At 53.9% G+C, this 14,040-nt stretch overlaps 4 protein-coding genes across 4 annotated transcripts; 2 read left to right on the top strand and 2 right to left on the bottom strand.

Annotated features, from left to right (window-relative positions):
- Nucleotides 1-526: 526 nt before the first annotated feature.
- On the top strand, nt 527-3,598 carry N7459_005074 (non-specific serine/threonine protein kinase; the record flags this gene model as incomplete). The annotated part of the gene is made up of 5 exons (XM_056944258.1): nt 527-577; nt 700-728; nt 789-906; nt 967-1,114; nt 1,179-3,598. 5 exons carry the CDS (start codon nt 527-529, stop codon nt 3,596-3,598), a joined length of 2,766 nt encoding a protein of 921 aa, XP_056801141.1.
- Nucleotides 3,599-4,245: 647 nt separating this feature from the next.
- Nucleotides 4,246-6,068, bottom strand: N7459_005073 (putative l-fucose permease; the record flags this gene model as incomplete). The annotated part of the gene is made up of 7 exons (XM_056944257.1): nt 4,246-4,425; nt 4,490-4,695; nt 4,769-4,999; nt 5,075-5,419; nt 5,503-5,720; nt 5,780-5,880; nt 5,934-6,068. 7 exons carry the CDS (start codon nt 6,066-6,068, stop codon nt 4,246-4,248), a joined length of 1,416 nt encoding a protein of 471 aa, XP_056801140.1.
- A 617-nt stretch (nt 6,069-6,685) lies between these two features.
- N7459_005072 (calcium-transporting ATPase) lies at nt 6,686-9,948 on the bottom strand (the record flags this gene model as incomplete). Its single annotated transcript, XM_056944256.1, has 5 exons — nt 6,686-6,803; nt 6,852-7,174; nt 7,228-9,543; nt 9,612-9,769; nt 9,831-9,948. 5 exons carry the CDS (start codon nt 9,946-9,948, stop codon nt 6,686-6,688), a joined length of 3,033 nt encoding a protein of 1,010 aa, XP_056801139.1.
- Nucleotides 9,949-12,133: 2,185 nt separating this feature from the next.
- N7459_005071 (14-3-3 adaptor artA-like protein) lies at nt 12,134-13,473 on the top strand (the record flags this gene model as incomplete). The annotated part of the gene is made up of 8 exons (XM_056944255.1): nt 12,134-12,145; nt 12,295-12,302; nt 12,363-12,409; nt 12,475-12,494; nt 12,553-12,564; nt 12,629-12,903; nt 12,966-13,053; nt 13,114-13,473. The coding sequence occupies 8 exons, from the start codon at nt 12,134-12,136 to the stop codon at nt 13,471-13,473; spliced, it is 822 nt and encodes a 273-aa protein (XP_056801138.1).
- Nucleotides 13,474-14,040: the final 567 nt, after the last annotated feature.

The raw sequence follows: 14,040 nt of genomic DNA, 5'->3' as shown, positions 1-14,040 counted from the left end.
CAGTAGGAGAGTCCCCGAATCGCGAGTTACGGGCCAAAGGGGCCAGATTGGGGGCAGACGGTCATTGCGGGTTCCTCAAGCACCAGACGTCAGCAAACCGAAAGCAAGTTACTGCATGAAACCCAATTTCCACTCAGGGGCTCTTTGTATCCCGCGGGTCGACTAGAAGGTCGAATGATATTTGAGGAGCAAAGCCGTTCGAGTCCACCGCCGAAGACTCCACACGTTCCACGTTCCCGTTGACGTCTTGCGGCCTGGCAACTTTGTATGCACCTTCGCATTCTCCGTCTTGGCCCCTTCTGCTACCTTTTTTTTCTCGAACTTCCACCCTGCACCACTACGAAGCCTAATTATACTGCGCTCCTTTGCTACCCCCCACCCGTTGGAACCAGCTCTGCCCCTCCTTGTTGCCCTCCCGGGTTCCTTTGAATGGCAGCACTGCGCAGCCCACTTCGTTTCGACTCCCTACCCAACACGCGCAGAGATCTCCGTGGCCAACGGCAACCCCGGAGATCGGTCATAACACATGCCACCCAGGACGAGAGCCGGGGTTCAAAGCCAGAAGCAAAAGGAAAAGGTGCGTCACTCTGGGGTCATGACTACCAGCTTCCCCCGGTGGCCATGAGCCGGCTCTCGACTTGCGCCGGGTCAACATCTGGCTAATCTAGAGACCCTGACCTGGGTCGCGTGTCATAACAGCTTGCCAATTCCTACAATGAATTACTCGAGTTCGTCTCTCCTCTTCCTCGAACTCCACCATCCCTTTGCTGACGCCGTGTCCTTCACAGAGAGTTTTCGTCCAAGGATCTTCGGAGCGTGGGAAATTACACTCTAGGGAGATTGATCGGGAAAGGATCCTTCGGAAAGGTGTACCTCGCGTCGCACAAGCTCACCAATGGTTCCAAGGTACGGCGCGTGGGGGAACAAAACTTCGGCGCAAAGAGAAAATACTGACGAGTGATTCAGGTGGTGCTCAAATCCTCTAGCAAGGAGGATACTAACCTCGCGCGTGAAATCCACCACCACCGACAATTCCTCCATCCCCATATTGCTCGTCTCTACGAAGTCGTTGTGACCGAAAATCTTGTCTGGCTGGTCCTCGAATATTGCCCTGGTATGTCGAGCGATGTGTGCGGGTCGCGGAACCAAGCGTCGCTAATGCCAGGCTTGCTCGCTAGGTGACGAACTGTACAACTATGTCCTCCGCCATGGTCCGCTGTCCGTCGAAAAAGTGAAACGGATATTCACCCAGCTGGTTGGAGCGGTGGCATACGTCCATAGCAAGTCATGCGTGCATCGAGATCTCAAGCTGGAGAACATTCTACTCGACAAACACGAGAACGTCAAGCTCTGCGATTTTGGATTCACGCGCGAATATGAGGGGAAGGCAAGCTATTTGCAGACCTTTTGTGGGACAATCTGCTACAGCGCCCCGGAGATGTTGAAAGGAGAGAAGTACGCCGGGGAGAAGGTTGATGTTTGGAGCCTGGGCATCATTCTCTACGCGCTTTTGGCCGGCGAGCTCCCCTATGACGACGACGATGACCAGACCACCAAGAACAGGATTCTCTCGGAGGAGCCAGCCTACAACGACAAGTTTCCGGAAGATGCCAAGGCTCTGATCAATCTTCTCCTGTCCAAACGTCCGTTGATTCGACCGAGTCTGGATGAAATTCTCGCCCACCCCTTTCTCTCCGAACATGCTCCCGAGCAACTTGCCATGCTGAAAATTCCCCAACCGTCCCCGTTCACCACCCCGCTGGAGAAGACGACTTTGCAACGGATGAAGAGTGCCGGTGTCAATATTGACGAGGTCATTGAGAATGTCCTGGCACAGCGATGTGATCCCTTAGCTGGGTGGTGGGCACTATTGATTGAGAAGGAGCAACGAAAAGAAAAAAAGCGAGAACGCAAGCGCCGAGAGCGAGAAGCAGAGGCCAAGAATTTCCGCCGCCTTAGCGCTGCTAGTAGTCGGTTGGAGAAACTTTCATCAGCTTTGATGGAAGTGGATGAGGAAGGTCAGGCAAGCTCGAGCACCCAAATTCAAGACCGTGGTCGCCGTGACAGACGGAGCTTGCCATCCCAGCTGGCGGTCCCAGAGCTTCCAGCGCTCCCCGAACCACTCCCTGTCCAATCTCCCGCCTTGGACCCTCCACCCACACCACTGGATAAAGACTCTGTGCGTTCGCATGCTTCTCTGGGACGAAGACCAGTACCACCACCGAAGGACAACAGGCGGTCACGTCCGAGCGCGTTGCATGTTAGCGCATCCCAACCCGAACTAGCGCAGCATCACAGTATCTTTCGCCGTCGTACCACTCGACGACATAATCCGATAATCAGCCAGCTAGCGTCTCTGAAGCATTGGCTCGTTGAATCGGCCAAGCGAACCAAGTCCCCCAATGCTAGGCCAACCGGCTCACGCAAATTTCTCGCAGAGAAATTTAGTCCTGCCAAAGGTCAAGAAGCTGGCAAGAAAACCGCCTCGTCGTCGCCTGCGGTGGAACCATCAGGAGAGGTGGCGACACCTACCCAAATCAAGCGAATCTCCAATGCCAGCAGTTTGGGCCCCAGTAGTGCTTCTTACCGTCAGAATCGGCACTCCTATCCTCGGCAGCCTCGCCCACTGAATACCGGACATTCTAGCAACCGGAACTCACTCTCTCCATCGCCAATTACGCCTCGTGGCTCGTACCGACGTTCATCCGCGGGTCTCCGTGGTCGCAAGTCGACATCATCGTCTGTCTCTTCGATTCGCAGCATTCATCATACGCGTGCCCACTCAAAGGCGTCCTCCATATCTTCCAACAGCATTGATACAGCCGCGACACCGACGGCTAGAATATCCAAATCTCCTCATTCATCAATCAAAGTTCTTCCCACCACCCCCGGCTCATCTGCGCGTTTCCCAAGTAATATTCGCTTGGTACGTGGCCCTGGTGGTGCACCCAGAGAGCTCGGCGAGAATCCCGCGCAAATGCAATCAGTTTTTAATGAAGCTGCCCCGGCACCTTTGCTCTATTCTCCCTCTTCAAGCCTGGTGTTTGCTCGGCGAAAGAGGTCTGCTTTCAAGGGACCTATGATCCATACCTCTAATCTCATGGCATCGGGGAGTATGGTCCATTCCCCTATTCCCGGTCAGCCGGCAGAGACCTGTGAACCCAACGTCTCCGCAGGGCGTCCCGTCACACGAAAAAGTCAGATTATCGAAGAAGAGGAAGATGATGAGGAAATCGAAGAAGTGGACGAATTCGACGGTGTCGAAGAAGATCCTGGTACACCAGGTGATGTGATTCACCACGAGAGCGATATTATAGAAGAAGATGAAGAAGAAACCTCCAAGGGGTCTAACATGCAGGTCACGGAGACCGGATCTCCTGTAACAACACGCAAGCCTGCACTTGAGCCCGCTGCAGAGCTCGAATCCAGTCCTGTCCGGCCACCCCGATCGTCTTCTTTGCGCTCTCCGCCACCGCAAGCCGCAGCTGCCATTGCGGCGGTAACTGGAACTACGGAGCCGACCACACAGGATGATCCTGCTCTCAACACTGTTCCCACTTCTGGCAACGAGGCTGAAAAGTCAGCTAATTCTGATTAACGGTTGCTTTTGCATTGGATGTGGGCGTTTCTCTGTTCCTTCCCTCCACGATCTCCTTTTTCTTTCCCTCCTGGTTTAGATGATAGAACTGTTTCTGTGCTTCTTTATACCCCTTGTGTTTGCGATTCTCTACACCGCATGCGTTCGCTTCAAGCCTGCATTTCCTTATCTCACCCCCATCACCAGATATCTGATCATCTCAATCCTTCGTGAACTGGTTGGATGTTTTGCCCTCATTCCCGCTCTGCTTTCCTTTCTTTCCCATCACTAACTTCCTGAAGCGCTCTGTTCTCTACTGACATTTCCTATGCACTGTCCTCCCCATCGCTCTCATTCAGATACTTCCTTTTCACATTCTTCTGTTTTGCATAATTGCAATGCGCTTCTATAGACTACTCTTTTGAAACCCTCGGTACCGGAGGCTCTATAATGACACTACCTCGTTTCCACCCATCAACAAGCATAAACACAAATGCATTACCCATCAATAATATCCCCTAAAGGGCATGTTTACTTGGGTATCGCCCATAGGCCATTGTATGAGTATCAAATTGTTTAATGTCGCCATAAAAACAACTACTTCATTAAAACGCAAGTGCGACTAGACTTGTTCATAGCGAGCTTTGAAGGAATCAGACATTTCCTACTTACTGCTCAATGTGGACCGCTCGCTCACCCTTCTCACCAGTAGCCCCAACAGCAGCCTCCTCATCTTTGCTACTCTGATTCTGCAGTCCAACCGTGCTCTCGCCAACCTTGTCCACCGTATCTCGATACGATGGCACAAAGTTCACCGCAATAGCATATGTCCAAGCCACCACCATGAACTGCACTCATTAGCCTTTCGTTCCCCCCGTCAAGCACGGTGGAATACACGAGTATATAACATACCATAGTAGGAACAATCATCGCAAACCCCGTATTGTTGCGCATATCAGCAACATGGCCCAGGATAGGAGGCACGACTGCACCGCCGCAGACGCCGCCAACAATAAATCCAGAGCCACGCTTATAGTGGCGACCTAGCCCACGAATTCCCAGGGCAACAATTGTCGGGAAGCAGACAGACTCGAAGAATAGGGTCATGAAGAGCATTGCTAGCGAGGATGTCAGACTCGGACCGGCTCTCAGGCGAATTCCATCCATAATTATCGGCAAGGAAGGCCATACCAATACCACGTTGATTTGTCTGTGTAGAGGCAGCAGCAAGAAACGCTACGCAGCATGACAGATAGACCAGGAAGACGTACCGGGCCTTGGCATATTTCATCAACCCGGAGCCTAAGAAACGGCCGACTGCAAAGGCACCCTGTGCACCAGCGAGCAGTTTCGCGCCCTTTGCGCTGTCTGTGCCGGGCCAGGTGTCGACGGCATAGTTGATGAAGTAGCCAGCGATGGCAACTGCAATTTGTGTCTTAGCCCAGGGTGAAAGAGGGGCGAAATAGAAATAACAAGAGCAAAACAAGATAGACGTACCCTGTGCGCCGGTATACGTAAATTGCGCCAGCGTGGCATGGAACAACTTCCACTGCTTCCAAAACGGCTTATCGTGCTCGTCGACATGGGTCGTCGACACCTGGAACGCCATGTCCTCATCGGTGACCTCGGGGATGTTGGAGACGAAGAACACAGCCGCGAGGCAGAAGACGAAAATTCCGATGGCGAGGTATACCCATTGCACCCGCTGCAGAGCAGCGACATCATCCGCCGTCTCGGTGAAAAAGACGTACGAGCCCAGCACGGGGCCCACGACGGTGCCGACGGCGTTAAAGGACTGTGCGAAGTTGATTCGGATTTCAGAGTAGCGTGGTGGACCGCATACTGTTTGAGTCTCATTGTTAGTTGGCGTCGATTGGAATATACCAGGAGGAATATATCAGTAGGCAGATCAATCCTGGTCGTACCTGTCAGATATGGATTGGCTGCTGTCTCCAGGGACCCAAGGCCTGATCCGATGACGAAGGTTGCGCCGCAGAAGCCACCGAACGATTGATTCAGACCGGCAGGCCACATGCACAGAGCGCCGATGCCGTAAAGCGTCAGACCAAAGATGAAGACGGTCTTGTACCCATAATGACGCAGGATCCAGTTTGCATAACCGAGGGAGGCGAGAGGGTAGGCACTGCGAGAGTCAGCAAGGTGGACTTCCGATGACATTTTAGTGATCGTGAGGTAGCATACCCGAAATATGCTGCTTGAAGACCAGCGGAGCGCCCTCGGTCGATGTGCAAAGTGTTCTGGAAGTGTTTGTTGAGGGTATCCAGAAGACCATATGCGAAGCCCTAAGCACAATTGAGCACCACCACTAGATACCTGCAGCGATGATGACGCTTACCCAAAGGAAAAATAGGATTGTCACCAGGCTGAGCGGCCACAGACTCTGGCGGAGGGTTAGAGTCGCAGCCGAGGTGGTTTTGCGGTTATCGACCCGCAGACCAGAGCGGTTCTTCACGAGATCCTTGAAGCTCATGCTGGCGGGTGGGAATATATATAGTAGTTGAACGCAGGCGAATGTGGAGGGTGAAGCAGGGGAAAAGAAATAACGCGACGACGACCATGGAAGCAAAGAACCTTGCCAATGGCGCAAGAATGCCGCGGGCCCTCGAGTATTTAGGCCTGCGCGACACAAGGTTCTTTAGGGTCGCACCCCCAACGTTACCTCTGGCATCAACTCTGTGTCTCCACAAATCCGGAGAAGCCAGGCGTCGATCCTGGTCCCTGCGTGGCGCGTCCGTAAAGATGACCACTCAAAAGGGACACATCATTGCGCCGAGGGTTTTGAGGAAACTTAGTCTGCAAGACGCGGGGTGGTGTGGTGGACACGGACTGCGCTGGGACGCATTTCAGGCTCATCTGCCATGGTCAAGCGTTGGAGTTGGGGGAATTGGGGCAAGAAGAAGGCGAGGCGCGAGGACTACAGTCACGTCTACGAGGTTTGGGGCGTGGGGGTCCGATCGAGTCAATGATGGTCTTCATCTATCAAAGTCATAATATATGGCTTCCCCGGGTAGCGTCTATCTCTATTCCACATCCAAGCCCTATCCCGACAGTGCCATATCATCAGATCGTAGTATCATTGTCTTCAGCTTACGCTCGCTTGGGTTTACCAGCAGCGCCATTCTGAGCGGCCGGGGAGACAGAGGCTCGCGTTGTGTACAGACGACGCTCAACGAACTTGAGAACCTCGTCGATCAAGCTAATAGGACTGGTTAGGGACGGACGTGCTATATAATACACGGAAAGGAAGACTTACATCACAGGAGCACTGATCACCAGTACAGCCTCCCACTCGATCCAGTCCAAGGGCAGGATGGAAAACAGACCCTGGAGGAAGGGGACGTAGAGAATGGCGAAGTGGAGAATCATCGAGAGGGTGATGGCGTAGACCAGCATCGGGTTGTTGCCCAGGAAGAAAGTCAGGAGAGACTCGCTGGACGAAAGAGCGTTCATGGCGTTCAGCATCTCAATCACGACAAGAATGGAGAGAGACACAGTCGATGCGGATTTGGCCATGTCGTTGCTGAACATCTCGCAGCCAATTTCGGGGAACTGCGCAGAGCAACGGTGGAAGTGCGACTGGAGAATATAAATATTAGAGACTGAAAGAGGATTGATCGAATAAAACTTACCAGCTGCCAGAAAGTGATCTGCGGGCCTTCGGGGTTATACAAGAACCACCACACATAGCCAAACACGGTCGCCGCACCGACGTAGGTACCAATAACCATATAGCGGAACAGAAGCCAGCCACCCACAAGCGGCTCGTCGCGAAGACGAGGAGGGCGTCGCATAACATCATGATCCGGAGGGTTGAAAGATAGGGCGGTAGCTGGGAGGCCGTCGGTGACAAGGTTGACCCACAATAGCTGAACAGGAATCAAAGCTTCGGGCATGCCCAGGGCCGCAGTCAAGAAGATCGACACAACCTCACCGATGTTGGAGGAGATCAGGTAACGGATGAACTGCTGAGTGTTGCTGTAGATGGAGCGGCCTTCCTCGACGGCAACAGTGATCGTGGCAAAGTTGTCGTCCGCCAGAACCATATCAGCCGCAAGTTTAGCCACGTCGGTACCCGTACCCATTGCGACACCAATGTCAGACTTCTTCAGCGCGGGAGCATCGTTGACACCGTCACCGGTCATGGCGACGACGTGATTCATGGATTGAAGGAGATCGACCAGCTTGGACTTGTGGCTCGGCTCAGTACGCGAGAAAAGAGATGCGGTCTGAACGGCCTTCTTCTTCTCACTTTCGCTGAGAGCATCGAACTCGCGACCAGTGAAGCTCTTGCCCTTGAGATCCTCGTTGGATCCAAAGACGCCAATTTGGCGACAGATGGATTCGGCGGTGTTGGGGTTATCACCGGTGATCACAATCACCCGAATACCAGCATCATGGCACTTCTGAATCGATTGGGCAACTTCAGGGCGCGGGGGATCCAGCATACCGACAAGTCCAATGAGAGTCATGTTCTGTTCCAGCTCGGCGTAATTTTCCGACTTCGCAGCCGTCTTGACCAGAGAGTCAGAGATGTCATCCACGCTCGCAAGGGCCATGACACGAAGGCCTCGGTTGCCGTATTCAACTACTTCATCGGCGAGAAGCTTCGCGTGGCTCTTGGTCAGGGCCACCCGAGATCCATCAGCACCTTGCAGAACGTGGGAGCAGCGCTCCACAATCGACTCGGGGGCACCCTTGACCAGTAGCTTCTGTTCCTTGCCCTTGTTGCCAACGAGAACAGACATGCTCTTGCGATCACGAGAGAATTCATAGGTTGCCTTGAGAGGGAGACGGTCCTCGTAGTGCTTGCTGGAAACGTGCAACCGCTCAGAGGCAGGAAGACGGAAAATCTTCTTATTTTCGGCAGCGCTATCGGTACCAATCTTCTCGACCAAAGCACGCAGGGCGGCCTCGGTTGGCTCGCCGATGTTGGAGAATAAGCCGGACTTCGCATCATGAGCAAGCGTTGCAGCATTGCAACGAGCAGCGACCTCAGCCAGCTGCCGGATAGTAGACGACGAGACAGCCGGGTTCTCCAGTACTTTGCCACCGTGGGTAAGCTTGCCTTCGGGGGCAAAAGTAGAACCCTCGATATCAATTTCCTCGAAACCATCGCCGGAGCTGGTCAGGTACACAATCTTCTCCACGCTCATCTGGTTGGTAGTCAAAGTTCCAGTCTTATCAGAGCAAATCACGCTGCAGCTGCCTAGTGTTTCCACGGAGGGCAGAGAGCGGACAACGGCATTCTTCTGGGCCATCTTGCGAGTACCCAGAGCCAGGCAGGTAGTAATAACAACAGCAAGACCCTCGGGAATGGCAGCCACACCAAGAGAAACAGCGATCTTGAGGTAGTAGATTGCACCCTTGGTCCAGCCACCGAACGAAGGGTCGTTGAAGTGTTCAATGTTGATGACCCACACCAAGATACAAATGACCGTGATCACTTTCGCGAGCATGTCACCAAAGTCGTTCAGCTTTTGCTTCAGCGGGGTAGGCTCAGAGATCTGGGAGGTGATGCTATCGTGGATGTCACCAATAGCTGTAGAGCCACCTGTCAACACAACTAAAGCAGTGGCATGGCCATTGACCACAGTGGTGCCGGAGAAGATCATGTTCGTCTGGTCCTGCTTGACAGCCTGGCGGTCCTTGACGATCTCAGTGGTTTTTCCAACACTCTCGCTCTCGCCGGTCAGAATGGCCTGGTCAACGCGAAAGCTGTTGCTGTGAATGCCAAGCAAACGACAGTCGGCCGGGACACGGTCGCCGACGGCGATCGTGATCACATCGCCGGGTACCAAATCTTCCGCCTTGACTCGTTGCGCCTTACCGTCACGAACGACCTTGGCCTCATTGGCGGAGTATTCCTGAAGCGCTGCAATTGCCTTCTCAGCGCTGCTTTCTTGGGTCACACCCACGACGGCGTTGAGGATCAGAATAGTCAAAATCTGTGACAGGCAAGGAGTAGGCAGTCAGCGACGTCGGAGGTGAACATGTCTAACTGTCGAGCACGTACCACCACGGGGTCCACGAAGGCAGTCCAGTCATCGCCTTCTTCGAATAGAGCCAGCACGAACGACACGGCAGCCGACCCCAAAAGGATCAGAACCAACTGGTCTTTAAACTGCTCCAGGATCAACTCCCATAGGGGAGTTGGCGGATCTTCTTCCAGGGCTGAAGAGTAGTCTGTCAGCTTCCAACCAGGGTCCTTTGCGCGTTGGTGTATGATACTGACCATTGGGGCCATATTTTTGTTTGGACTTCAGAACGGCGTCTTGAGACAGACCGTTGGATTCTGAGACATGGAAATGCTCCAAAACCTCCTTTGGAGAGTATAGAAAAGAGTTCTCCATGGTGGCAGGCACGCCCTCTGGTCGCGAAGGCGATCAATGGGGGTTGGGGAGATGCGGAGGAGAACTGGGGTAAAGAAGGGAAAGAGGAAATGGAAGGATGCTTGATTCAGGTGCGATACATTGGTGCCACCTGTGGCCAGCCGGATTCGAGAGTGGTAGAAGAGAACGACCGAGCGGGAGAAAAGAAAGACGTATCAGCTGGGTTTTCTCTGCAGCTCCAAATGCGCCAGACCAAGTGGAGAGCGGAGACACAACGTGTTCTCATCCAGTTGTTTCCATTCCCGATTTGCGCGCTGCTGACTCAGCACAGGGGGCCACAGGGCTGACCCGGAAGGGGTTTCTCCGTCTTGCCGGTGTGATGGATCTCTTATCTTGTGCGACGCGCATTGCTTCGTCCACTCTCCCCGTGCGCCTCTACCAGACTATCTTCTGGACAGATTGGATTTACGACAAATAATTCGGAGCAATTCTCGCCGTGATGCCATCTTCCCAGCAATGGTTGGATCTATGAGTCCCATCGCGGCAATCGCATCAATCGCACTTGCGTCAGAGCTCTCCATCATCCTCACCGAGTGCTGGGATAAATTATGGGGCTGCTTCTAGGCTGCATCATTCTGCCTTGCCTATCGGATGCTCCCAGTGGGGTCTACCTTCTTGGCAAGAGGAGGATCCTCATGAATCACCGCATTCTGCACCACATTACAAATGGACCGGCTCCATCTCTCCATCATTACTCCGCTGTCGGACTGTCTGCATACTGAACGTATGGAGCAGCCCTACAGCACAATGTCTGGACCACAGCCTTACAACTAGCCCCTGTTGGCGAGGATTAAGTTACATCGTATAAGGTAACACAGCGCTCATGAGTAGCGAACGTTTGGTTCCTTCCAATTCATACCCAAGCTTGCGGCGCGCGCAATGCCATCCATCTTCCCTGCTCGGATGGCTGCGTCGATGTCTCTGAGCGGCAAAGGGTATAAGCACGCTAATTCCTGCCTGTAGGGCTGAATCCAGCTCGCATCTGCGTCATGGCTCTGAAGCCCGCAGCCCACTCGTCTTATTGCCGGGTCGGCTACGGCCTCTAGGGGCTTTCGGCCTAATTGCTCAGGCAGCCAGTCTTCTTTGATTGATCATAAATAGTAAAAACAGCCATTAAATGTGAAGTGTCTCATGTGTATCTATCGACTCGCCCAAGAGACCAAGGTTTCAACAAATCGACGGATTCTTGTACCAGAGGCTGAGCAGAGGGGGCTTACAACTCTACCTGGACTCCCTTGGGTAGAGGAGCGCTGTCCATTTGGCATTGACCTCAAGTCGTAGAGAGAGAACATCCATTGGAACTTTTTCAGTCCAGCTGCCTACATGTGCATTCCTGTCGCCCATATGATGTATCCACTATCGACACCAGGAGAACTCAAAAGAATGAAAGAACTTGGGAATCTGCCAATACACGGGATATCTGGATAGCATGTGGCCCAGGGCAGTTATGGTATTGCTTTTGGTCGGTAACTACAGTCTGTCGTGGTGTTCATAGCGCAGGCCGGGCACTACATCATAGCCGGTCCCCGTGTCAAGGGCGCATCTGGAAGGTTCGATTCCGTTGCATCATCATCATCCCAACACGCTCTCTCGTCTATGGCCTATAGGTCGTCTATCAACCACGGCATGCACTTTGTGTGCATGGTTAAAATCACTCGAGACGTGCCACGACACTCGCTACTTTGCAGCGGACGACGGTACCGGTCGGAGTGCTTGAAACGCAGGAGACTGCGACTCAGCGCCAACGTGCGCAAGCCCTCTGGCCCCAGAAATCCCTGACGTGCAGAATTTTGCTGCGATTCCTCCACAGAGCCTCAGATGGCAGTGTAGTGTAGTTTTTAGGCACTGGACAAGAACCACGGTGTAATGAGAATACCAGGCTTTCTGCCCAAGTACCATGGTACTTGCGAATTGTAGGCTACGGCCAGCCCCAAGGCAGGTACCGGGTACCGGCGTAATGGGTATTGTTATGATTCCCCCCAACCCCAACTCCAACTCTCTTCTCCCTCTTCCTCTTCTGTTTCCCCCCCCCCCCCCCCACTTGGCTCCTCTACGCATCGTCCTCTTCCTCTCTCCGCCTCCCTGTCTTTTCGATATCTAACTCCAACCCACGTTCGCAACCTTCCCCTCGCTATCCGCATCTATCATGGGTTCTGAGGTACGTGTCTAACCCCTCTGCCCCTCCATCGGGCGCTCTGAGCTGTCACCGCCATCGCAACCCACTCCATTCTCACCTTCCTGCACTCGCTTCCCCCGTGTGGATTTTTTTGACCCTGACTCTGGCTAACGCGTATCGTCACCATGCAGCGTGAGAAGTAAGGATCGAAGCGCCCCTGAGCGACCCATCCGCGTGACATGACTGACCCCCTCATTAGCAAGACGTTCCTCGCGCGGCTCTGCGAGCAGGCCGAGCGCTACGATGGTAAGATCCACTGTGATAGCTGCGCTTGGGCGAATATGCTGACATCGGGGTTTTCTGCGCCACAGAAATGGTCACGTACATGAAGGTCGGTCTTACCTGGTGGTTGTTGATCGGTGGGGACATTTGCGCTAACATTCGAACAGGAAGTCGCCAACGTATGATACCATCGTTCTGCCTCCCGCCCTGGCCAGAATCGTATTAGATTGACCCTGTCTTTAGATTGGCGGCGAGCTCACCGTTGACGAGCGTAACCTGCTTTCCGTTGCTTACAAGAACGTTGTCGGAACCCGCCGTGCCTCCTGGCGCATCATCTCCTCCATCGAGCAGAAGGAGGAGTCCAAGGGCTCGGAGGAGCACGTCACCATCATCCGCGACTACCGCCAGAAGATCGAGACCGAGCTGGAGAAGGTTTGCCAGGATGTCCTGGATGTCCTGGACGAGGCTCTCATCCCCAAGGCCGAGACTGGCGAGTCCAAGGTCTTCTACTACAAGATGTGCGTGACGTCCAACGATCCCTGCCGAGATGCGAGACGTGGTGACTGACCATTGGCAACAGGAAGGGTGACTACCACCGCTACCTCGCTGAGTTCGCTTCCGGCAACAAGCGCAAGGTCGCTGCTACTGCTGCCCACGAAGCCTACAAGGTATTTTATTGATCCCCTTCTGCTTTCCCCTACCATGACAGCAATTGACCATATAAACAGAACGCTACCGACGTTGCCCAAACCGACCTCACCCCCACCCACCCCATCCGTCTCGGTCTCGCCCTGAACTTCTCCGTCTTCTACTACGAGATCCTCAACTCCCCCGACCGTGCTTGCCACCTCGCCAAGCAGGCTTTCGACGACGCCATTGCCGAGCTTGACTCTCTCTCGGAGGAGAGCTACCGCGACAGCACCCTGATCATGCAGCTGCTCCGGGACAACCTGACCCTCTGGACCTCGTCTGATGGCAACGAGGGCGAGGGGGCTGCCCCCAAGGAAGAGAAGCCCGAGGAGGAGGCTGCCGCTGCTCCTGCCGAGGAGAAGCCCGAGGAGGCTAAGCCCGCCGAGGCTGAATCCTAAGGTAGCAGCGTGGTTTGCGACGAGCCGTATGCCGATGTGGTTAGGGGCGTTCGCATTTCTTCCTGAATCGTGGTTATGCAAGTCGCTTGTTTGTTTTACCGCAGCGTGGCTGGGATGGGACCGGCACCCTCTCTTACATGGTCTCGGGATCGTGTGGGTTGGCCGGCGGAGTTTGATATTCGGTTGACGCGAGCGAAGAAAAGGGGCTGAGTGGAATTTCTCTCTCTTTTACTGTCTCTATTCCCACTCCAGCACGATTCAATGTGTTTATTTTCCAATTCACCAGCTGGATTCCCTTTCGGGCCTGTCCCCCGGGTAGTGTTCGCGTAGAAGATTTCGTGCAATTTCTCCCTGTCACCGCCAAGTGCCGGTAGACCTCGACATCCTAGGTATGTAGCTCCAATGGCCCTTTCCCAGCTAGTGACGCATGACGTGGGAACCCGATGGGCTGGGGGCCTATTTGGCATAATACGGCACCAATTGGCCTCGGTGGTGTTGTGGTATTCTAATCTACATTACACCTGCCCCGTTCCCTCGCTCTCTGAACAGAGCTGCTGATACATACCT

Source organism: Penicillium hispanicum, assembly GCF_028827665.1.
Source record: "Penicillium hispanicum strain IBT 35686 chromosome Unknown utg000004l_segment0_segment0, whole genome shotgun sequence".
NCBI lineage: Eukaryota > Fungi > Ascomycota > Eurotiomycetes > Eurotiales > Aspergillaceae > Penicillium > Penicillium hispanicum.
Note: the sequence above shows the minus strand (reverse complement) of the source record. Positions and strands in the feature narration are given on the sequence as shown.